The sequence below is a fragment of the Ixodes scapularis genome, unplaced genomic scaffold (genome assembly GCF_016920785.2).
Source record: "Ixodes scapularis isolate PalLabHiFi unplaced genomic scaffold, ASM1692078v2 PGA_scaffold3__209_contigs__length_174095766, whole genome shotgun sequence".
Classification (NCBI taxonomy): domain Eukaryota; kingdom Metazoa; phylum Arthropoda; class Arachnida; order Ixodida; family Ixodidae; genus Ixodes; species Ixodes scapularis.
Genome location: NW_024609868.1, coordinates 29,831,585 through 29,855,900, shown reverse-complemented (window position 1 = coordinate 29,855,900; position 24,316 = coordinate 29,831,585). Strand labels below are relative to the sequence as shown.

The 24,316-nt window shown below is 46.5% G+C and overlaps 1 protein-coding gene across 1 annotated transcript in view; it reads left to right on the top strand.

Annotated features, from left to right (window-relative positions):
• Nucleotides 1–4,068: 4,068 nt before the first annotated feature.
• LOC120836735 (neutral ceramidase) overlaps nucleotides 4,069–24,316 on the top strand; it is an 80,683-nt gene continuing 60,435 nt past the window's right edge. The window contains exon 1 of the mRNA XM_040205767.3: nucleotides 4,069–4,456. Within this exon, the coding sequence (XP_040061701.1) occupies nucleotides 4,334–4,456 (123 nt within the window). The 5' untranslated portion in view covers nucleotides 4,069–4,333. The remainder of the gene's footprint in view (nucleotides 4,457–24,316) is intronic.

Below are 24,316 nucleotides of genomic sequence, written 5' to 3'. Positions count from 1 at the left end.
GCGTGCCAGGTATATTCCCCCGCACTGACACCAGTCGTGACGTATCTTTCTGACTTTTTTTTTGCAAATGGCAAGAGTGCGCGTGCATAGCTTTGACAGGCGCTGAAGATGCGCGAGAGTTAAGATTCCGAAAACTTCTTGCATATGACGTCACTCCCCGGGAAGGAGGGGCTTCAGCGGTACATTGAAAATTATTTTCTGCAGCCTCCCAGCGTCCGTGCACTAAATTGAAAAATAATCTCGATATTCTTGATCCTGGAGGCCACATGAAGACGATTTATGTGGGGTTTTTTTTTTGTTCTCAAATCAAGAATTGCTTTAGTTTCCCTTTAAAATAAAACAGCGCAAAAACACACAAGGACAAGTAGAAAAAACATGCATTCGTAGCGCTGTTTCTTCCTTCTTGCCCTCGTGTTCCTTTGCATCGCTTTATTTCCATTGCGACAGATACGCGTACCGGTCGACGCGCTCATCTCCAGACGTTGCGAAAACGATCTCGCAAAAACTGACGCAGGCAGAACGTCGAGGAAAAGGCGTCATCATACGCACGGAACAATATAAGACCTGCAGAAGAATTGCGTCGCCCTCCAATGCAAAAAAAAAAAAAAAACCTTTATTAAAAGGAAAAGAAATTTAGGGTGCAGCTCTTAGGCGCCCGTTTCCGGCTTGAGCGGCGTCGGCGTCACCGTCGGCGTAACCACGCGGTGCATTATGGGACGCGTGACGTCACTGATGACGGCATCGGCATCGGCATCGTCACTGATGACGTCAGTGACGATGAATAACAGCGGAAAATACCATAAAGTTAAACAATGGGGTACACATGTTTGGGAATATCTGAACGACAAAGAACACAATCAACAATTGACGTAAACAACGCAGGTATAGTGACTCCTTTCATTCGAAACTCCAGGGATAAAAATGAAAAACAATTGTTATAGAAGCTTTGTTACAGAAAAAAAAAAAAAAAGAATGTGACGCGTATTTTGTGACGGTGATTCAGGCGTGCGGAAACAAATGTTGGGATGATGGTGGGGTTATCAGCCGATTTCTGAGTATTCTGTGGTGATAGAAACTTTTGGAAAAGCGACAAATACTAAAAATTCAGCCGCGATCTGCAAGGATGGGTAGGATTTTTTTTATTTATTTTTATTGGTATGGTTTTAACAGTGTGATTATAGTTAGCCCGAATAAAACCCGTGAACCTGTTCTAAATTAATTCGAGGGAGTCAGTAAGGTAGGCGCTAACGGGATCCGAGATGGAAGCAGCACACTCGAGCTTCGACCACCCAAATGTTTTATAAAAAAAAATATAGTTTTTGATGACGAAGGGGCAGGAGAAAAAATACGTTCGAAATCACGAAGCATACGGTTAGCGCTATTAGTCGCATAATTATTATGTAGGTTGAAAGATCGGAGCTTAGGATCACTCAGATACTTTGAAGAGTTTACGAGCTCTAGTATTGAATTATGAAGGTTATACAGCCAAGTAAACCTAATTTTACAGCCCATGCGCATTAGTTCACACTTGTTAATGTATGGTTCCATTGAGTAGAGCTCAAATCATTTAAATATAAAATTCAAATCATGCTATAATTCGTTTGAGTCAAAATCATTAGATATTATTCCGTAGATGGCACAGTCCTCAGAAAATCATTTCTATAAGCTATAAACCGTCATAAGCCGGAGTCACACTGCTTATACATCATACAAAAGACAATGAAGCGGAGCGCTACAAGCGGAGCGCTGACCTCGCGCTAAGCGCGTGCTGACGGGAGCGTTCACCAGCTTTGTATCGCACCGTCAATACTGTTGTTCATGGCGGACAATAAGTAGCGGACGGCACGTGAGAAGCGCTACATCAGCGCATTGTTGCATGTGTGAACCGGCCTTAAGACTTGTGCTTCGAAGGCCGCATGGCAATGAGTTCAACGGGTAGACCTTTTTGCAGGCGGCATTCGAACCACGTATATTGCGGTGACTTGTGTTTGCAGACTGCCTTTTGTATGATATATGAGCAGTGGACCCCGGCTCTAGGGATGGCGTTTAACTCCTGCCACTAAAAAATGTTTTCTAATAAGAGCGCCACTGGCACAGCCCTTTTATTTGTCGGCTAACATTCCCCAGTAGATCTTATTAAAAAAAATTTAAAAAAAAATGCAAGCACGGCGTTTCGGCCGGTACCTCAAGCGCATCATGCACCTGAATGTACGCAGCTACACTCTAAAAGAAGTCTGTGCTTTTACTTTCACGCACAACACTTGGAGAGTCAATCACCGCAAATTACGGAGGCAGCTCAGCGAATGACGATGCCGAACCATATGTTTAGACCAAAAAACGCACTCTGAGTTGTGACATTAAGCAATGCAAGCGTGACGTTTTGCCTTGCTTAATGTCACAACTCAGACTGCGTTCTTTGGTCTAAACATATGTTTCGGCATCGTCATTCGCTGAGCTGCCTCCGTAAGTTGCGGTGATTGGCTCTCCAAGTGTTGTGCGGGAAAGCGGACGCACGGGCTTTTTGTTAGAGTGTATGGCAGACGTGCAAATACACGGCTCGCAGTGACGGCCCACACCAGCTTTTTTTTTTTTCTATTTGGGCGGTTTGAAGAGGTGTTGTTACTGCTTACGGCACACGTCATTTCACGACCACCGGCGACTCGAGAAACGCAGTGCGTGGGGAGCTTCGCACATCTCATTATCCTCCCGCAGCCAATGAGAGTGCAGCATTAGCCAAGGCGAACGTCGAGGAACCGATCGAAGAAGCGAGAAGCGTCAACGCGAGAAGCCAAGCCCTGAGCTTCTTCAGTTGTGAGAGACTATTCGCGACTCCAGCAAAACGGACGGCACCTAGCGAGAAAACATTCAACTGGCCGGAACATATGTCCTTTCGCGATGTCTGCTATGTACGCAATCTATGTAATCACTGAAACCACAACTGTGGCTTCCGTGATTACATAGTTGTGGGCGGTTGGCCTGACGGAACAGCTGTCCCGCGGTAACTCAGTCGTTGCTCTCGTATCATGCATGTTACCCAGGTCGCCCTAAACACAACCGACGCTACCGCGTGAACCAGGGATTGGGAGTTTATCGACGTTTGTCGGCACCCACTGCCTTTCCATAACTTCCCCGAAAAAAAGAAAAAAAAAAAAAGTCAAGACTCTGAAAGCAATCGCAAACGCGAAGACATCGTCGCTGGTTTGAAACGTCGTGAATAAAAATCGAGGCAAACCATTTTGAGTCCAATGCTTGCCTGCTGAAACTTGAGCGGGGCACATGGCACGGCAACGACCTGTTTTAGACTGCCACATCTGCCCGACAGTGGCGACTCCTATAGACCTTTGCGGAAAATCAACTTCTGGGCGCTGCCATCTTTGTCTGGTGGGCTGTGGAACGGCTTCTGAGCATGCGCTGTAGCTCTGACGTGCGGCCTATCAGGCACTGCGCATGCGTCCACAGCTCAGTGACTCGGCAGTTTTTCCCGGGTGATAAGCGATGGAAAGGCCTATAGGTCGCGGGAGGCGCAAATGGAGGTTAATTTTGTCGTGAGAGTAAACGAAGAGGAGGGGATTTAAAAACTTTTAGCGGCTCTCAGACTCCCCCTTTGTTTACGAGGGGGGGGGGGGGGGGGGAGGGGATGTATTGGCATAAATCTTTGGATACCACTTACTGCATGCTTGGCAGAGGATATGCACCAGTGCACGCGCACAAAGATACCACATCTCTGACCTCTTTCTTCTCTTTCGGCGATTCTCGCAGTGGATTTTAAAATTTTTTCCGAGAGAAAACTGTGGTGAATATAGAGAATTCCTCCGTGACTGCTATTTCCAACGAAGCCAATCGAATCAATATCTTATCATCAACGCGAAGCCAGAGCGCGCTTCGCGACCTTTAAAAACGCACCAAAGCCACTCTCGCGCTCTTTCCAAACCAGCTGACGGCTACTAACCCTTGCCGCCTGTTTGATACCTCCTCTCTCCGTCGATAATTACACCGAGGACGATACCGGCGACGAGATACCTGTGCCGTTATTCCGGTCTCAAATTGCGCCCGGTGCAAGGGGTACACGCCGCCAGCTGTTCGTCCGAGGCACCGCCAATCCGAGCCGAGGAAAGGCGAGCGAGCTTCCCGAGCGCGCCGGGCCGTGGCGCCACCGACGGCGTTCCACAAAAACCGCCAACCTAAACTGGCCATGCAGGAATGAAAACAGGCTGAGGTCGGCTGCTGGCGGCGGGAGGAACGGGGTGCTCTTTTAAAATTCGAACGGTCTAGGCACGGTTGTCGAGGTAACGTCGTCTCTTAAATTTCGGTTTCTTCTTCGGGCTCGGAGGCCATGTGGAACTACCTGATCGTCGGAGCGGTGCTGCTCGCCCGCCTCATCGCCGGCAGCGACCAGGAATACGACATCGGCATTGGCATCGGCGACATCACGGGTCCCGCCGCCGAAATTGGAATGGTGAGGTGCTCCTTTCTCGACCGATTAGATACGTTCTTTGGAAGGTTGGGGATTCTCGGGCAGATGGCTCCCTTATGACCGATGAGGAACGCATCGCGAGAACGGACCAGCTGTGTTCGGTTTTTTTGTTGGGTTTGTTTGTTTACGCGGTTGCTCGTCCCGTGTCCTCGTGTCGCGTGCTGCGGTCAGCATCGAGTTATTCGACACCTGCCTATCCTGTGGCAACGTTGTCCTGTGGGCGCGTCGTGTTTCTCCATATTCGTCGACGTAAACACGCTTTTGTTGCACGTGATTTCTCTTCTCATATGTTTCTTTTGCCATTGGGGTTTGTACTTCCGTCCAATTTGTGTTACTACTACTACTACTACAGCTGCTACTATCAATAATAATAATACGTGCATCACGATCTTAGCCATATGTTTCCAGTTATGCCTGTCTTAAGTTATGAGCTGTATTGGTGTTGAACGTAAGCGTAGCATGTAACGTAATTTGAGAGAGGATACCGTAAAACAATACGGAAATATGTAACGCAGCTAGTTATTTGTTGAATAGTAAAAACGACTCCCGTTTGAAGACACGACAAAACGTCATAATGATGCGCTTTTTCTTACTTTTTTTTCTTTTAGCGCAGTATAACACAAAATCAAAAGCAGGAGGGCTGGTGTAAGTCTGGCATCGTGAACCCAGAAGCGACGGTAAAACGCGACCAACGACAAAACAACACAGTTCCGAACACATAAAATAAAAAGTTTCTTCCATCATCGACACATCCGTTTGGAGCTCCGTGTTTGACCTTCCTCCCGTATCTTCCCCTGAGGCCGGGGTTTACAACGATAATATTAATGAGACGTCGTGACCACGTGACTTTTTTTATTTTTGCGCGTGATTGATTTAGTTGGTGATATCAAGCAAACTCACAAAGGCAGCGAGCGCCATGGCAACGCACTGTTTGCCCTGCTTGATTGGCACCATCGAGTCGTAGCGTCGGCTGCGGTTGAATTTAGTGTGAAACTAACTATACACCACCACAGTGTTTCCAAACAAGCCCGCTTTGACCACACCCGGTGTGGGCACTGCGCGTGCGCACAAACCAAATTCGAGAGGAGGGAACCGTCTGCGCATGCGCAGTACCGATAGCAGCGCCACGGCAGTGGCCTGGCGTCAGAGAGGTTAGACGGTTTATGCGAACAGACGATGTAGAATTATATATATATATATATATTTACCAAATACCTTGAAAACCCATACTGGAAACTCCCGTGGCGCGCGCGGGCGAAAACTCATCGCAGCGCCCCTCGCGAGCCTGTGGGGTCTCCGATAGCAGACGGACGCTGCAGAATGCATTGGAAGAATGCCTTTGCTATTAGCGTTACCGTTTTCAGAATGTGCAGGCTGGAACCTGTCTTGTCAAAAAGACAGTCTGGCCAGTCATACAGACACCGTTGCCAACAATAAAAATAAAAAGCAACATAAAACCTCTCGCAACGTATGCGATGTAAATAAGCTGCGTGGAGACGATTGTGCATATAAGATCTGAGGTCATTACCGAAATGGATGTACACGTGTGCTACACTGGCAAAACGCTGAGCTTGAAAGAGTACCTACCATTTCTTGCAGATGCGAAAACAAGAGTGCGTCCATAGCGCAAATAAAAATAAAACTCGTTCGCACTAATACAATGGACACATTCAGTCGAGGGATAACTTCCTACTCACAATACATACCAGCACTCGGAGGACAGTCTCGCTACTGAGTCCCTCTTTCTAATTTTACTTTACTTTTGGGAGGGAGGGAGGGAGGGAGGGGGGGGAGGGGGGGGAGGGGGGAGGGGTTCAAACACCGCACAGCGCAGCATCTTTTTTGTTTGTCTTTTTTTTCTGCATTTGTTTGCACGACCCCTGTTAGAGCTAGAGTTCCTGTATGTTAGAGCCATCGGGCTGTTTATTTCCATTATTGCTTTGTTTTGTTTGTTTTAGTAGTGCAAAGTTTTTACGAATTTATGGTTAGCGTGACCTAATGGTATTGAACAAGAGAAGTTATGTTACAGCTTGAGGACCCACACGACGTTATCTAAGGCTGCGGAGGTGGGGGCTAAAACTATAGGATCTGTTATCTATCACTTTCTAACCTTAGTGCATTGTATGCAAGTCGATTCTTATATTCACGCGAACGGTAATCCCTCACTCGCATGGTGCGATCTTGCGATTTTCCTGTTACGCTGTCGCTCGTGTGGCAAAAAAAAAAAAGAAAAAAAAATTAAAAAGGAAGAAGAAGCAGCAGCTTTGTGTAAGCTGCGGTGCTCGACGTCGCAACTGCGATATTACGAGCAGAATCGCACCCTGTGAACCAGGCTTAACACGGGCCATTTAACCGTTACGGAAATTAGTAGTGACTCCACCGGCAGGATACAATTATGCAAGGGCTGATTGAGAAGTAATGAGACACCTTCTGTCTTTCCTTGCAAGGAGGCAGACGGACAGTGTTATGCTGATATTCGTTGAGGGGCATGTCTAAACATGCATTTGGACCGTCATAGTCTCTCGCTGCGTTTACCTGATCGTCATGGCGGATGACGAAGACGTGCTCGTGAGGGTATGGCAGAGGTGTGTGATTGAATTTCGCGTTAACCTTGGAAGAGTGGTAACTGCACTGTTGCTCTCTTTCTTCGTATAGACCAGACTTATGGCCGTGTAAAATTTAACCATTTTTAAGACAGAAAACAAAATCTACGAGGAATCGTTTTTCTTCTTTTTTCGATAAAGTGGACGAAGTTGTGGGTGCAACGCTGAAAGGGAAGTCGCAAAACATTTTACAAAGTGTTACGTTCTCAGTTTTACAAAAGGACCGAGTTAAGAGACTGGACTCCACGGAGTGAACATGCGGCGAAGAACCGATGAACTTTACCCGGCGACACGTTCGCTTTGCGCGCGGCGCTGCAACCACTGTTATGACATCAAGCACAGGGCAGAAACCACCGGGCGAAATTCGTCGTTTTTTCTTTATTTTACGGAATTCCGTTTTAGTCCGAGTAATTCTGTACGGTTATTTCGCACTTAAATCACAAATTACCGCCAAATTATTGTTACAGAATTACTTGACGAAGGTATAACAGCAACATTACTTGAAGTATGCCTGAGACTGCCATGTCTCTTGGCGTCCTCCGTGCTTTTGCCCGAGTTACAGTAGACCGACAAACAGAAACAATCAACACCGACAAACTTCAAACATGTGCAGCATGCACGCGATAGTACCTTTGGCAGGCTTGACTCTGTGCTCGTGAAGTAAGCACGAGGGATTGAAAGCCTGCCAGAGATAGCTTCGCGTGCATGCTGCACGTGATCGAGGCTTGTCGGTGTCGGTTGGTTTTGTTTGTCGCTCTAGCGGGACTCGGACATTATTCGCTCTTTCTCGCGTGAGTTGAAACGTGGTGGCGCCAGTGTGCAAATAGACCCCAACCGCTTCCGGTTCTGAAGTAGACGGCGGGTTTCGCAGTATTTGCGAAATCAAATATGCACGCTATCTTCTGGAAATGACCACTTATCGCACTGTCAGACTCAACAATGTAGAGAGCTGGGCTAGGTGGTTCTCAGCGCTCGTCTTGTGTTGTGTGTTCCTTTTCTTAGTCCTCGTTGTTACGCGCTGTTACACCTACACCACTGTCAGAATCAATTCGCTCTTATGATAAACTGATGACGAGTGAAACATTAGAAAATATACGTAAACCGGAAGTGTGCCAGAGCTACCCAATAAATGTCACCACTACGTTTGTTGCCAAACAAAAAAAAAAAAAGAGAAAGAAAGGGCGAATTAACAGATTCTAGTTCCAGCCGAGCGTGCATAAATTACCGGGCGCCATGCACGAGCTGACGGCTTTTAGCAGGCCAGCATCACGCTTCGAGAGCAGGCTCCTCTTTGCATTTCTTTCATCAGCACCAAGAGCACCAACATGACAGCAGCCAGCTCCCCCCCCCCTCCCACACACACACACGCACACACACAAAAAAAGGGTGAGGTTGGGGGAGGGGGGCCTGTAGCACACTTGCGCCACATCATTATTGTGAAGGGCCTTGCTGCTGCGCGCGTACCTTCTGCATACGCCTCGCACCACTGAATCTGTCTCTTCTCGGCAAGAAAAAGTAGGAGTAACTAGATAATAACCATTGGTACGGTGCGATGTCGTCCCGTGCAAGTCATGTGTCACCGCCAGAGCTGCACGTGTGCGTTCATGTTAATGTTCATCAGATCCCTTTCGTATACACCGCAAGAGCTGTCGTTTTTGGCACACGGCGAGTCCACTCATGGTGCCGAAGACACCTTTATGAATACCTCCTACTATCTCTCGAGGAATAGGTATTTCTGCCTACCTCTCCACGTTGTTGTCGCGTTTAGAACGTAGCCTAACTTTACGGCGATAGCTCTTGTACTAGACATAACTCATTCCACTATATCTGCACACATGTGCCCTTTTGACTGCCTGTCACCGTGCAATTATAGAATAACTCAGATCCCGAACACAAAAATAGAACTGATGACAGGTAGCAGACAACCTTTCTGACGCCCGCGTTACCAAACTGCAACAAACGAACATATGTGTGAACAGACACTGTAGTCGCGCTACGGCTAGGGCGGGTTACTACCAACGGCGTTTGTCAACGGTCAAAGTGAGCTGAATGTTCTTCCAGTCTTATACTCTAATCCTATTCTTTGCTCGAAACAACTGCCTCAGTGGTAAAAAACAAAACAAAAACTTTCAACCTTTCCACTCTGGTGACGAAGGAAGACCGCGAGGCTATACTATATGGCGGGAATGAAGTGATGGCCGGCCGCAAGTCGGCCAGCCAGAGTAAAAAGGCTGGAAAGGTTGCCGCCATCTATGAGCGACGACGGCAACCAGACGACCGGCAAGCCGGTTGTCTGAGCGACGGCGGTAGCTGTCCAGAGTGTTGTGTCGACATTTGTTTGCTGGCGGACACGATCCTGGGGAAACTGGCCCTCAACAGCTCTGCTGTAAAAACAACAACAACAACGAGGATTAGCGTTGATTTAACAGGTCACAGCAACATGGCCAGGTCCAAATTACGCTATAGCGAAGATCAGCCCCAAGCTATAGGGCGCGAACATTCCTCGGAGTGGGAGAAAGACGCATACGCCCGGCGGCAATAAAGAAAGTACCGAGCGGGAAGAAAAAGAAAAGAAAAGCGTCTCGGCGACTAATGTCTCATGAAACCAGTTCTGAAGATGGGCGCAGCCAAGAAACCGTCACGGTCCCCAACGAGGAAACGTCTTTCAAGTCCGTCTCTTGTAGATGCCCCCCTATAGGGTCGTCGTCACCTCTCTCGCGGCTACGCTGGCGGCTCGCCGCGTGTCTTTCGATAACGGTTCTGTTCGAAACTTTATCTGGGATTATCTCCCGCGACGTGCCGACGGACCGACAAGCGTAACGGTAAGAGAAACAAGCAAACAAAGAAACAGTCGCTCGGTTCGCCCGCTTCCCCTTCGGCCACCGTGCACCTTTCGGCGCGTGTGCGCTCGGTACTGGACGTGTACAAGGTTTATATACGAGTTTGGCGTTTGTCTGGCTTCGTATACAACAGCGCCGCGACGTGGTCCTATTTTTGGGGTCCCCTTGCTTAATTCTTGCTTGCTCCCGCCGCCAACATGATTGCCTTTGTGGGCCGCGGTCTTCCTGGAAGGAAGCGGTGTTACGACGGCGGACGGAAAAGTGGCTGCTCCGGCCGGGCTCTTTTGCCGTCGACGAGAAGAAAGCGCCAACACACGAAGCGGCGTGTGTATACCTGTCGGGATTACATGACGGGTGGTTAGGTGGACGCTTGGTCAGTTGCCCGTTGTGGAATGTTTTTTTTTTTTTTTTTCTAATTTTTTTTTAAACGCAGAATGTGTTTGCTCGAGCCTAACGAAAAAAGCCGTTACAGGCAGGCAAAGGCATGATAAAGCATGCATAGCACGACCGGGTTAGCGTGTAGTGGCACGCTTTCTTGCGGCCTTCACATAGAGGGCAGTTTAGGGTGACCACCCGTCCCGCGACTCGCGGGACTGTCCCGCATTGAGGGCTCGTCTCCCGCGTCCCGCGAGAAATTCCAAAATCTTCAAAATGTCCCGCACTTCACATTGTCGTAACATTCACTGCGCAAATTATGGCGCTTCCAAACAACGGGCAACGGGGAACCGCGGAGGTCGCCGATAAATGCGTGAATCTCGACGCTATATAATTTTCTTGCCAAGCACTGCGGGAAGCAACCGTAGTTCTTGCAAGAGACTCACGCACATGCGCCGCTGTGCCTCTCCCCTTGATGTCAAAATATTGCGAGCGAAAATTGCTCGCCAAAAGCTGAAAAATAAACTATTGTAATGAGTTGCAAATCATACTGTATCATGCGAAAAGGTTGTTCTGGAAAGCTTTTTTTTTTTTTTTTTTTTTTTTTGAACACGGCCACAGAAGGCAAAAACCCTGCAACTCACAACGGACAAAAAACAACAACTTAAGGTTTTATTTTTGTGTTGGAGCACGTTAATATATGAGTAAGTATCGACAGGAAACCATAAGCCGAAAAATATTTACTGTTTTTTATTTCCTTTTGGTGCATTGGGGTCTGGTGCAGTCGATCTTTATGTTTTCAACTTAGATTCTTTTAATAAAATATTTACCATGACAAATAAACAAAAGTATATCAGTGTGAGTGAAACTTATCTTAGTTTAATGGCCGCGTACAATTTTCAGGTGTATAATACGCTTTCGGACAGCACAGGATATCGGGGTGTGCGCGTTGGTGAATTTCCCTTAATACTTATTTCTTGAGTCGTGAAAGTACCGTCCTCCTCTTACTCCCCCCCCCCGGTCAGAGTGGAAGGTGGTCACCCTATAGGGCAGTTTCTCCTCAGCACAGCAGCTCGACGGGGTCGAAGCGTCCTCGCCCCTTCTGCAGCGTTTTAGCTCCTTCCAGGGAGGCACCCTAACATTACCAACAGGACCTTTTCTCTCCGGGGTCAAATTGAAGCAATTTCCAGTTTATAGCTAGACCCACAGGCCATGGGGCCACCTGTCTGCTGGGACTTACGCGGAACACACCTTCCTCTTTGTCTTCTCAGAAAAACAATTTTCCAGAGACAAGCATGGATTTTTCAACATATTTCAATCGGCGTCCTTCCAGATGAGTTCGTTGGCACACGTTTTCGGTAACTGTGGACGGAACAGATGTCCAGGGTGATTCAGGCAGTACTGGGAAGGGTAACGTAATCGCGACCCCACGCGGATAAAAAAAAATCTATTGCTTTTAAGCGAGAGCAAGAACCATAGCCGCTCTCTAGCCCGGCCGTGCCCCATAGCGGGTAATGTATAAGACTACGAACCACGTAGAAAGCCTACTTCATGAAAATAAATCATAATGAATCATAATGAATCATGATATAAACAACATTAACGGTGATCAGGGAGCTTCAGCAAGCGGCGCAGCGAAAATCGAACCCTGCACCCTGCGGTGCGCAGTCGGACGTCTTTGCTTGGCGCCACGAAGAGGAGGTGAACAGGAACGCAAGCAGTTGGACTATAATTGTTACTCGTTAAAGCAGTCCTCATACCAAAAGCTATAATCAAGCAATCAATCAATCAAATCAAGTTTATTTCCAGAAACTCTGGTGGGAAAGCCCATACAAAAAGCTGTTCAAACCAGCTGGACAAGGTATGGGATCTCTTTACATACATTGGCAGCAGCAACAAATCAAGAACACATTAAAATTATACAATGCTAGAAAAGTACAAGGGCTCTCTAATGGCACACTCCACCCCTCAATAAATTTAAACTTGTCTCGATCGTTCTGACGATATTTGGGAGAAACCAGCTGAACATACAAATATCAACCGTTCATAAAAATGAGAGAAGAAATTAAATGCGCATTCAACCGCTGGACTACCAACTGTTTAATGAAAGTCTTTTTCCTCTTCAACTAGCTTTGTTTGCTCTTTTTTTTTCTTTTTCATTTGTTTCTGCATTCTGCATTAAATGAGAGTCTTCTTCTTCGACTAGCTTATGGTGGTTGAATGCGCATTCAATTTCTCCTCTCATTTGTATGGATGGTTGACATTTGTATGTTCAGCTGGTTTCGGCCAAATATGTATCAGCTCAACTTCTGCCCATCGTTCTGACGAACCCGGTGAGTACATGACTGAGTCGTGTGTGCGATACATCCACCAAAACCATTCAAAGCTCTCCAAGCATAACTACAGGCACGACACATTAGGGAGTTCTTAGCGCACGCTAAAGCTTTGCGTACTCAAATAATAGCGTCGTCGCCGATAAGCATGCCCCGATCGCTAACCACGTTTTGCGCTTTGCGCGCGCTATTCTCGCGTGCGCTATTTTTCGGAAATTGCGTGCGTACGCAAAGAGTCTTTGCGCTCCTCCGAGGAGGATTCCTCATGAGATGTTGGCTAAAGCCAAGACGAGCAGAGTTGAAAAATTGGGGCTTCCAGGGCCATGGCTGCGACCGCTTTCGCGGCGTCGTGAGGGCGACGTCAATGGCATCCTCGCGACTGCGATTTTCAATACGGGACGACATTGCACTCGGTTTTGAAAAGCCAGTAAGGTGGACAACGATCACCGGCAACTTGATGCTTGCGGCGAAGGTACGATGTGCGAAGGTCAGTACCTCTTGCCGAGGTGACGCAAGCGGACACGACCGGTCGACTGCTCGCGTTGCATAAAATGTTAGTCTGAACCAAAAAAACTTTTTTGTTTCTCAAGGTACAGTATTTCGCGTGTGAAATAAAATTTGTAACTGTATGTTGATGGCGTTGCAAGCGCGAGATACTTGGGCTTCTGCATCGCGGCGGAGAAACGCTATTCTAAAACACTCTTGTCTAGCGTGCGCTAACGCAAGCGCTAAATTTAGCGCTAGCGTGCTCTGAAATTGCGTACGTTATTCTAAAATTCCCTATTATATGTGCTCACACGGTTTATCAAAAATAGGCGTGTTTTTTTTTTTTTTTTTTTCTGCATTCTGGAAGGTTTTTGTTCCCCCTGAAGCAACAAACACCGCGAATCTTGTTTGCCGACGAAAATAAATATTATCTTTCACTGGGCACCCGCGTTACCTTCCGCATGCTACATTTGTTTGCCAACTTTTGTGACCAGTTGATAAAACTAAAAAAGGAGGTATTATAGCAAACGGAGCCGCATGTGACGTGTGTCCCCCAAGCGCGGTGTTTGCTGTGGAAGGAAGCTTGCTGAGCGTCGTCGAAAACAATTCAATCAGCTTTTGGCAACATTGAGCGCGGGGAAAGCGCAGTACTGGCGACGTGAGCGATCGAAAGCGTCGCTGTGGTCGGCCCACTACAATTGGCCGAATGCTGACTATGACGTCAGCAAAGGATATCAAATCGACGCAAATAAGAGGAATGTAAGAACTTCAATTTCGACGGTGTGGGCAGTGTTACTTTGAGATCGCTATGATTTCAGGCTTTCACCATGCTCATTACAAACACCATTGAACTTGTTCTTCACAAGGTAATGACGTTACGAAAGGTAACCGAACGAGGGCGCCACCGAAACATCCCGCCGCTAATAGTGCGCTGAAGTTGCCCCTTGTGCTGCAACAGGCACAAGGCAGGGTGTGGGAAGACGCGGATGATATGAGGCGGAAAAACCGCGCAGGTACACGTTGTCGCACCGGTAGGCTCGCTCCAGCTGCACGAGTGCTCCACCTTGCTCCCCACGCGCTCCAAGTCTTTCTATAGTGATTTAGTGGTTTTCCATGACGCTCAGCAAGTTTCTAAAGAGAACCGAATGTTTGTTTTCAATAATTAAAACGTTTTAATTATCATATTCTAGTTAGTTAACCTTCTCATCGTTACGATGAGAAGGTTAACTAACCTCATCGTAACTTATACTATGTACCCATGGCCGTATAACTCACCTACACAAACCAAATCAATGTAACTTTCGCGGCATTTTTTCTTCTTTTTTAAAACAAAATTGCTCAATACAAAAAACAAAAAAAAAACAAAAAAAACACACCTTTATATGAGGTTGAGGTGTTCACCGGCTCCCGTATCTATGCGTGCACGTCGAAACTGCGTGCTAAAAGCACGATAGTTTTCGCTACTCGCATCCCACAGTAGAGCTTGTATTAAAAAAAAAAAATTGCTGTTTCTTGAACAAACGTAATCGTTTGAATAGAAAGCCTGCGCGTGTGTATGTCCCCGCACAGGACTTGTAGGACAAAATCAATATAGCCAGCTACAGCTTAAGAAATGAAGGGTGTGGCCTATCATGATGATCATGCTCTTTGCTTCCTGATTGGTTCGTCGGCGTCCTTATCGGCCAGTGCCGCAATCTCATTGGCTAAGGAGCGATAATGAGATGCACGGGACGTGACGCCCCGCTTCCCTTGAGCTGTCGCCGACTGTATGGACCGACGGGCTGTTTGCAAACAAAACCCGTGTTTTGCCTACACCGGGTGCGGGCACTGCGCGTGCGCAGAAACCAAAATCGCCTCAGGCGAAGCACAAAGTCTGCGCATGCGCAGTGCCGACAGCAGCGCCACCACACTGGCGTGACGTCAGAAAGTTGACTTGGTCTATACATGATTAACCGACCGCGTACAGTGAATGAGAACACCAAAATAAACGGTAAGACTAAAAAAAAAAAAAAGATAAAGAAAATTTTAGGAAGAAGGGGCGTGACGTTTCAGACGCTCGTTGTTCTCTCGCGCAAATCGTCTTTCGAAACGGTGGCTAGTTGTTTGGGGCTGCGTCTTTCGCTGGACCTGCACTCTAAAACATCTGGTGCGTCTTACTTTCCCGCAAATCCTTTGGAGAACCAATCGCTGCAGTCTACAGAAGAAACTGGAATTTGGGCTAGGGGATTACATTTCATACTAAAATTTTACACAAAAAAAAAGTAGCAGGGACAAAAATTGACTGGCAACACAGGAAAAGTGTCTTGTCCCGTATACGTTGGTTCTCACTTTTTATCCTTGTGTTGTTGCTGTTCTTCTTTTTTTTTTTTTGGGGGGGGGGGGGGGGGGCGGGGGTTGCGTAAAATCTCACTGCGGAAGCAGCTCGGCGAATCATAATGCTAAGAATTTAATTAACCCCGCTCCCATCCCCCCCCCCTCCCCAAAAAAAACAAAACAAAACAACAAAAAAAAAAAACAGTTTGCGCTTTTACTTGTGTTCAAGTCAGGGTCACTCCTAAAGCAGTGTTACTGAAATTGTGACAAGTGTCGCGATACGCGTCAAAAATACCTTTGGTCATCAGAAAATATTTGGGAATACGTGTACAATACGTTACCATATAGGTCGAATGGCCGATATTGAAACACATTCGGCAAAAGTACTGCCCGCGTGCGCCGGTTGAACTTGACAGCATTAGGATGGTAGGGTTCCTTCTTTGTTGTTTTCACCAATCACAAACATTGGGCAGCCTAGATGCCGGCAATCAGAGGAATGGTAACATTTAAATTACATCACTTCGGGATTCCGATATAATTAGGACGCTATTTTATTCCAATTTTCCTTCTTCGCATCCTCGTCTATATAGGTTGCATTCGAAATTGAACGGAATCCCATCGAAACCCTCGGGAGTTCTCCGCTCTTTCCTGTCTATACTGTGGCTAGGAAATTCGTCTCAATTCATGACTGGCAAACTTTGCGGGCTGTCAGTGACGTTCATAAGCCCAATTTCACTTCTCTTTTACGCGTCCACGGTACGGCAGTTCGTCATTACCAACGCGCGGCTCTGGCGCCGCTGCGATGGGACGGCGCTGTTGTCTGCAATGCGCGTGCGCAAATGCTTAGCACACGCGAATTTCACAAATTTGAGTTCTGCGCACGCTCGCAGTGCCTTACACCCGAAGTAGGCAATTTTCCGCCTGTTCGTAAACAGCACGTTTGCGTGTAAGCACTCGCCGATTATTCTTTTTTTTTTTTTTCTTTTTCGGTGCGGTGGGGGGACGTTTCGGGGTCGACCACCTGAATATATGAGCCAGTGGAGGGGAGAAGAGGGGACCATTGTTGGGCCGGTTGAGGGTTGTATGCACTGCGATCAGCCCTCCTTAGCTGACAGTGTGGGGTGAAGCTACGTGCTCGTAGAACAAATCATGCGCATCTTTCTCTCGTCACGCGATCGCGCTCACGCCGATACACTCGCATGGAGAGCTTGACCATGCGGCGCAAAACAGACGGACGGCTGGTCCGACGAACACGTAGCATCGACCAGACTCTCAGCAGGTGCACGGGGAGTAGTAATCCGCTAAGAGGCAAGGGCCAGAAAAGAACGGGGGTCTTTAGTCGTCACTGCTCACTTTCTCTCAAACAATTCGCAACATATTCCCCGTCAAACAAGACCCGTTATACTCCGTTCACGGCTAAGCTGACAGGGAGGTAGAAACGTGTGCGTGCTTGCTGGAACAGTGATGGACCTGTTTCCTGTAGTATTCTGCGCACGCGTAAACCTTTTCCCCTGGCCCCGCTCCCCTCTTTCGCCATTTTCGAAGGCACCATCGCTCATGACCAACGTATTCAGCGTCTATCTTTGCGCATTTTCTTATTTTTTGACGATTCCGCTTTTTTTTTTCTTTTTTTTTTTTTTTTTTATCTGTAGTATCGGGCGTTAGAAGCAATGAAAACCGATACAGCGCCACGATGCCAATGTGTTCTGACGGGCGGAGGCATGTTAGACTGACCTTCACTTGTAGTTATATAATATGTAATAGAATAATGACTTTATTTTTCTATAATTTGATGAAAGGGAGGCCGGGGAAAAAAAGCTCTGAGGACAGCTTGACGGGTCCCCGGCCCCCTACATTGGCAGAACACAACAGCCCAAACAAACAAACAAATGTAGCTGATACAAAAATAACTGATGCACAAAACAGTCCTGGCAGAACACATCAGCACACAAACCTATTTACACTTTGCGGTTATTGTACGTAGTAATTTTCATGCTCATTCATGGTAAGCGAATTCAGTTGAATGTCACGACTAATGAAGCTGTTAAGTAAATGTGGTATAGTTTAACATTTGCAGACCATAGTTCGTTCTATGAGGGACCATCCTCCAATATTCGGCGTGCCATGTTTGATATGTTACAACCTTTCCTGTTAACATCACGGGAGTCGACAGGAATTGCGAATTTCGTTTTTTCTCACTTTTAAAACCAGCGGTCAACCTGTAACTGTACAACTTATGTATAGTTATAATAGCGTATTTTTTGAACAAACCAGCAGTATGAGAGTCGTGTAGATAATCCTAACCATTTTCTTTTGAAACAGGAATATCTTTTCTAAGTATCCGGCTGTGGTCGCGCCCCAGATACGGTGGCAAATAGCTGAGGTAGGAGTAAAAAGGAGAATTGTAGATAATCAGTTTGGCAGAAGTCGGTACCCGACAACCCAAGATAATTTACAGATCACTTACTGTACGTATTAATCTCAGGACATGTTCTCAGAAAAGATAACTCCGAGTGTTTTACAGCTATCAACGGTTTCTATGGGCATCGTGTTTAAAATGAGGCCAGTAATGCATGATACGGCTTTATTTTTCGGACGAAAAATAATGGCTTTCGTTTTATTACAGCGGAGCTGTTAAGGGCTAGGTTTCCCAGGATCGTGTCCGGTACGTCGACACAAACCTACCTGGACAGCTACCGCCATGTATAAGCGGCGGTGGCAAGCACACAACCAGTATGGTTTCCGCCGTCGCTCGTAGATGGCGACAACCTTTCCAGCTATAATACAAGAATGGATAGTTGGGCGAGTTGGTGGGAATTCATCGTAGGAAACAGCGCGAAAAACAAACGACGACGAAGAAGAAGCACACAGTGTATCGAATACAGCTCCGCTGGTCTTCCTTCTTCACGAGAGTGGAAAGGCTCAACGATATTTGTATTTATTTTTAATGCGTTCGACTGTGCCCAAGACTCTAGTTTCGATAAGTTTCTATTTACGTGCGCTATCAATAAATTTGGCTCGTCCACAGAAAACAAAATATGCTAGTATCGTCGGCATAAACGACAAGTTTAGCGATTTTATCTATATTGACTATGTCGTTTACATATATAATAAATTGAAAATAGCCTAGTATGCTTCCTTGAGGGACACCTGACGCGATAGGTCTAGTTGTAGAGGAACTCGCAGACAACTCCTCAGATGGTGCAAAGATACCACGTGATCACGCTCTCTCTGCGCATTCTCTCGGGCAGAGAGCGGGACCTGCAGGCCTCCAACAACGTATAGCCAGGCGATAAAAGGCAGGTCTTTGGAGACTTTTAGGAAATCGGTGTTCCGCGTCTTTACTACCGGAGCCTTTGAGGCATGCCTTTAAGCGCGCGCCCCACGGTCACGGTATCACTCCGGTGCGTGCTGAAAAGCATGATTCAAATGCTCCATTAGCGCGCCACGCGGAACACGGTAACGGTTCGGTAAAAGTCTTGTTGACTAACCCGGATAGCGCGCAACTTCTCCCGCCTTGTCGGCTTTACCGTGTACGCGGCTTTTGAACGGTTCCACTGCTCCATCGAGGCAAATGAGCCGACGATTTAACTTCACATTTTCCGCTCGTGATTTTATTCCCGTTCCTATACTCCGATTTAATATAAGCAGCGAAATCTTAACGGTTGCGCTAGAAGGTGAGTGGAAATGCCTCCCTCCACACATAATGAAATCGTCTGGAATTTCGAACTCGATTCAATGTGGAACTCGGATCGGAAGAGGCGCGATGCTCTGATAATGATTGTGTACGGGATACACAAACCTCGGATTATGTTGAGATGCCAGTCCGAACGCTTATTTCCACACATAAATGCGTTAAATATTGAAAGATGTATCGCGATGGCGTAACGCACACAGAAAAAAAAAAAAAAAAACAGTGTATATGCCGAGAATACAATATGTATCGCGGCCTGATCCTCACCGCAAAACACACCCTAAAAATAAAAAAATAAAAAATTGTTATATGTTTTTTTTTTCAGAACACGGGGATGTAGCTAATTACGCCGAATTATACTCTGAGCTTCGTCATTCGCTGAATTCCTTCTGTTGTCCGCCGTGATTGGTTATCTCTGTGTTCTGTGGGACATTGAACTCACAAACTTTATTTTTAAGTTCAATGTATACCTCAGCAGCTCTGCTCGTGAGCTTTCACCTTCACAAGTCAGGTCAGGTCACGTCCATGAGGCACGCAGACGGACATGAACTATTCAATAAACGCAAGCTGCCGTGTGATTAGTGACAGATATCTGCGCTTGCGTCTAGCCCCTTGCTTCTTTGTTTGAGATTTGTTATCTTCTCTTATCATACGGGTCCTCCCGCGGTGTCACGAGGGGTGTTCGTGGATTGCTCCGTTGGAAAGTATTTGTAAATCCTTCGATGACGATACTTGATGACGGTATACTCTTCTTGCGCAAGGGCTGAGGATTGGCTATCGTTATCGCAGTAATCCGAGCGATCTACTAAACACTTCCTATTATCTGAATAATTCTATCGCTCAGATTACTTATTACGCGCACCTATTTGATTACGCGTGCTTTCACAAGATCCATCCCCTTTCAAAGTTCCCCTTGAACACAATTCCACGCGCGGCAAGCGGAGAGCCAATCGGGGTGGGTTGCTGCATACCTTCGAGATCATGGCGTTTCCCGCGCTCCGAAAATACATCGACACATTCGGACACATTCGTATCGTGAAGGGAGGAGACATCCGTCTTTCAGCACTATAGTTGCTGGCTGTACTCTGTACATGACGCTTGACACCCACGAAGAGTGCGAATAGAATAGAAAATAGGACTTGGCGTTAAATTAAGCTCACACCTGTTATAACAGGTGGGAGCTCAATTTTACGCAAAGTCCTATTTTTAACATAAACGGTGAATGTTTGTTTGAGCGATAAAAACCGCTGCCTATTTTATGTGCGTGACACGTTAAAGCAGAGTTCAAATAACAGGAAAAGTTTGTCTTCGCAGAGAATAGAGCATTACAATATGTGTGACTTCGTAATAAGTTTAAAATGAGTCAAATCTGCGCATATCCAGTCCTGAGCATAAACCGTGCTCTATGTTGCCCGTATACTTCTGCTCATTCGTAGAATTCGCGTCAGTACAAGCCACCATCATCCACTATTATTATTTTACTCAGAGCCTCTGAATGCGTTTGTACGAGGAAAACAAAAAAGAAGAGATAAATATTGAATAGCGCATGACGTAAATACGCGCAGAAAAAGTGGATTATGTTGTCGACTTGGCTTTCCTCCCTGCTGTCTGTAGCACGTAAACAAAGTTCCGTTAACATAAAAAAAACCTTAACTACGGCAGTTGTTTAGAGCTGGCTTATTTGTACTGAAGGCGAGGGCAGTTCAGAAACACGCAGGTCGTTACTCTGCGGAGATAATGCACTGCAGCGGCGCTCCCATGTGTCGGTTGGACAGCGAAAGCTACTGCTCCAGCGAACCAATCGGAGCGTCGAAGCGGAGCACGTCACAGCATATCGCAAGAGTGCACAGCCTCCGGCAGAAAGCTGCCATGTGCACTGCTTCGCCACTTCGGTGGGGGATCGGTGGCCGAGTGGGCTAAAGCGCACACCCAGCTCGACGCGCGTGGAGCGAAAGCTCGCGCTGCAGGACCCAGGGATCCTGGGTTCGAGCCCCACCCCTGGCCGTTTCGATCTGGATGAGCATCGTACCGGCGTGCGGTCGTGTATCACTACTGCGTGATGCACGTTAAAGACCCTAGGCTAGCGGTTGTACTGCACTGGCTGAATTGCTCATCTACAGCGTGTGACTCGTCGCAACTTTAAATGGCTGACACACTACACGCTGTATAAATATCCCCACAACCCCTAATTTTTTCGTCACTTTGATCGACTCTAAAATGCTAAAGCCAGCTGCGATGAACGCCCGCATCCTCCGTTCGTTTTCCACAACCGTTCAGTCAAGCTTTTTTTTTTTTAATTTTTTATTTTATTTTAAAGATACTACAGGGCATTGAAGTCCCAGGTAGGCGTGAGGTAAAAAGAGTGAACAAAAATAAAATATATAGCACACAAATAACACGTCTATGCATCACAAATGGGAAGGAAAAAAAAAAAAGCAGAAAACAGGTCAAATAAACAGCCACTTCAACATTCAAACAATAAGCAGGGAACAATGTAAATCTCCAGTCGGCACAGGCTACATCACACATACGCACACATACACAAAAAGTAAAGAAATAAACGGCAGACTAGTGAGCAAGGCGTTCGAGACCTTGAGCCAAGTTAGTGTCATTGAACAGTTGAAGTGGTGAAGAGTTACAGTCGTTAATTGCGCGAGGAAAGATGCTATATTTTAACGTGTTAGTGCGAGCAAAAATGGTAGTTAAAGAAAACTGATGTATATGCCGCGTTGTTCTGGATGTTAAGGGGGTAAGGTAATGTAACGGACCTAAGCGCAGCTGCCCTTGTTGAAGAGAAAACAAAAATTTCATTCGATTAATTTTTCTTCGTAGCTGTAGAGCCTGGATCCCATCAGCCTGCATTAGTTGAGAGGGAGAATCCAGCCTTCGATGTTTGCCATGCACGAAACGAATAGCTCGCCGTTGTACCATTTTCAACTTCCATTTATCTTTCTGAGTGCAACGATCTTCAACGACGCTGGCATACTCCGATTCGGGCCTGACTAATGAATTGTAAGCATTCCATTTTACGGTAGTCAGAGCGTTTTTTAGCTTTCTTCTAATAAAACCCAGTTTTTGTTTTATGCCGAGGCACAAATATGAACCATGTGAGGTGACCAAGTAAGTGTCAGATATAATTACTCCAAGGTATTTATACCGCCGCTCCAAAGAAACAGGTATGTCATTGACCTTGTAGACGTAGTCTAGTAACTGTTTTGCTTTTCTTTTTTTTTTTGCTAATACGTAAAAGTACTTAGAAGAACTTAGTTTCATTTTCCCGTCATCACACGACGACATAACGGGACTGCAAACTGTGTTCTAATAAGACTGGATCTGAGCTTCAAGTTACTTCCTTAAAAATAATCAATCATTTGGAAAGGACGCTGTAAAAAAAAAAATACAGGGCAGCAAATTGGTGGTCGAGACAATTTTGTAGAAACCACAGGGGCGATTATCTATGAATGCGAATAGCATTTATTGTTGCACACCGCCAAATTTAGCGGGGAAACTGAATTGTTGAATAAGTCGTGACGTCAAATTTTCCGCTAAATTTGGCGGGGAAACTCACCACTAAATTTAGCGTCATCTTTTAGGACAAGGCTAAACTCTTGTCATCCTTAAGATCACCCTGGAGGTCGTCCTTGAGGACGTTCTGGATGGCATCTAGAACGACCTCTAAGACGACTTTAAGGGTGACCTCAAGGACGACCTCTAGGACGACCTCTACGATGACCTCAAGGACGACATCGAGGGCGACGTCCTAGAGGGAGACGTCAAAGACGACTTCTAGGACAATTTTTTGGAACACCTCTAGGGGGTTTTCAAGGACGACCTCTAGGACGACCTCAAGGAGGGTGTCTAGGATGACCTCCAGCACGACGTCAAGGTCGTCAGGTCTTTTGAAGAGGGTGCGAATGCGAAGGAGTGCGTACTACTGCTCCGCCTACGCGCGTCGCAATGTGGTGCAAGTACAGTGAGCTGAAATAGCATACCTACTGCGCATTAGGAGGCCAGATACCAGATAGACAAAAATCTGTGATCAGTAGCTTAATAATTCTATCGCATTAAAACAATACAAACACGAGTGACGAGCGCAGCCGGCAAGTTGTCAAGGCATCGCCGTCTAACGTATACTCGCATAATCGCAGCGGGTTAGCCCCGTTGAGTGCGCTTCTCACGGTGCACCCTTGCACAACGGGGAAGCAATACACGCGGAGCCCGCGACCTCGGCGGGTATTGCTTCCCCGCAGTGCACAAGGGTCGGCGAGAAGCACCCTCAACGGGGCTAACCCGCCTCGATGAACACTTTGAAAAGTACGAATATCGCAGTTCATCTCGAAGCGAATATCGAATAGCGTATTATTCGAAACTACTATTCAAAAACTCGAATATTCGCAAAACAGTAATCATTTCAGTCTAAACATGGGTTTAAAGGGACTGTGGCACCCCCAATGTGTTTTTGCCAGGCTATTTATTATGGTGTTAGAAGACAATCCAATCAATATTTTGCTACAGCATCACGCATATTTCTAAAACAGTAAAAAAAAAAAAAAGGCAAATGCTCGAAACCGAAACTGTGCCAGCGTCCAGACCGCGTAGTTACCGGCGCCCTCCCTCTCCTTTCCCCCTAGATTATGGCCAATAAACGCATTATGAACTGAACTGAAACTGGACTGGGGAGGAAGAAATATGGAGGACAAATTACTGGAAGGCACGTAGCTGTAAAGTGTTTTATTTTTTATTTTAATGAGCGTATTTGCGATTTTTAGAAGCCACAAAAAATGGGTGTCTTATTTGCAGTCAATTCTTAGTATTGAGTGCGTGCCTTCGATGACCCACGACTTTATCTTTGGTGGTTGTGTCTAAACCGTAGAAAACGGCACGTGACCACAGAGAGGGAAGTGAGCGGGACTCAAAATGGCCAGTTCTCGATCGGCGGTTTTCGGGAGGGAGGAAGACAAATTTCGAGGTGCGAATTATTTTCTGTGTAGTTGGGCTCTCGTACGTCATGTACAAATATAAACCTTGGCGAGCATAAGTACCCTGTCAGTGCCCCTTTAAAGAATGAGTTTCTACCCTGCTGGAATTTCACGTGAACAGCGATCTTGTGAAGCGAATGGAGGCTACGCGCGGCTTATTATAAACCAGGGTGAAGAATAAAAATCATAATGATATAAATCGTGATTTCAATCACCAGT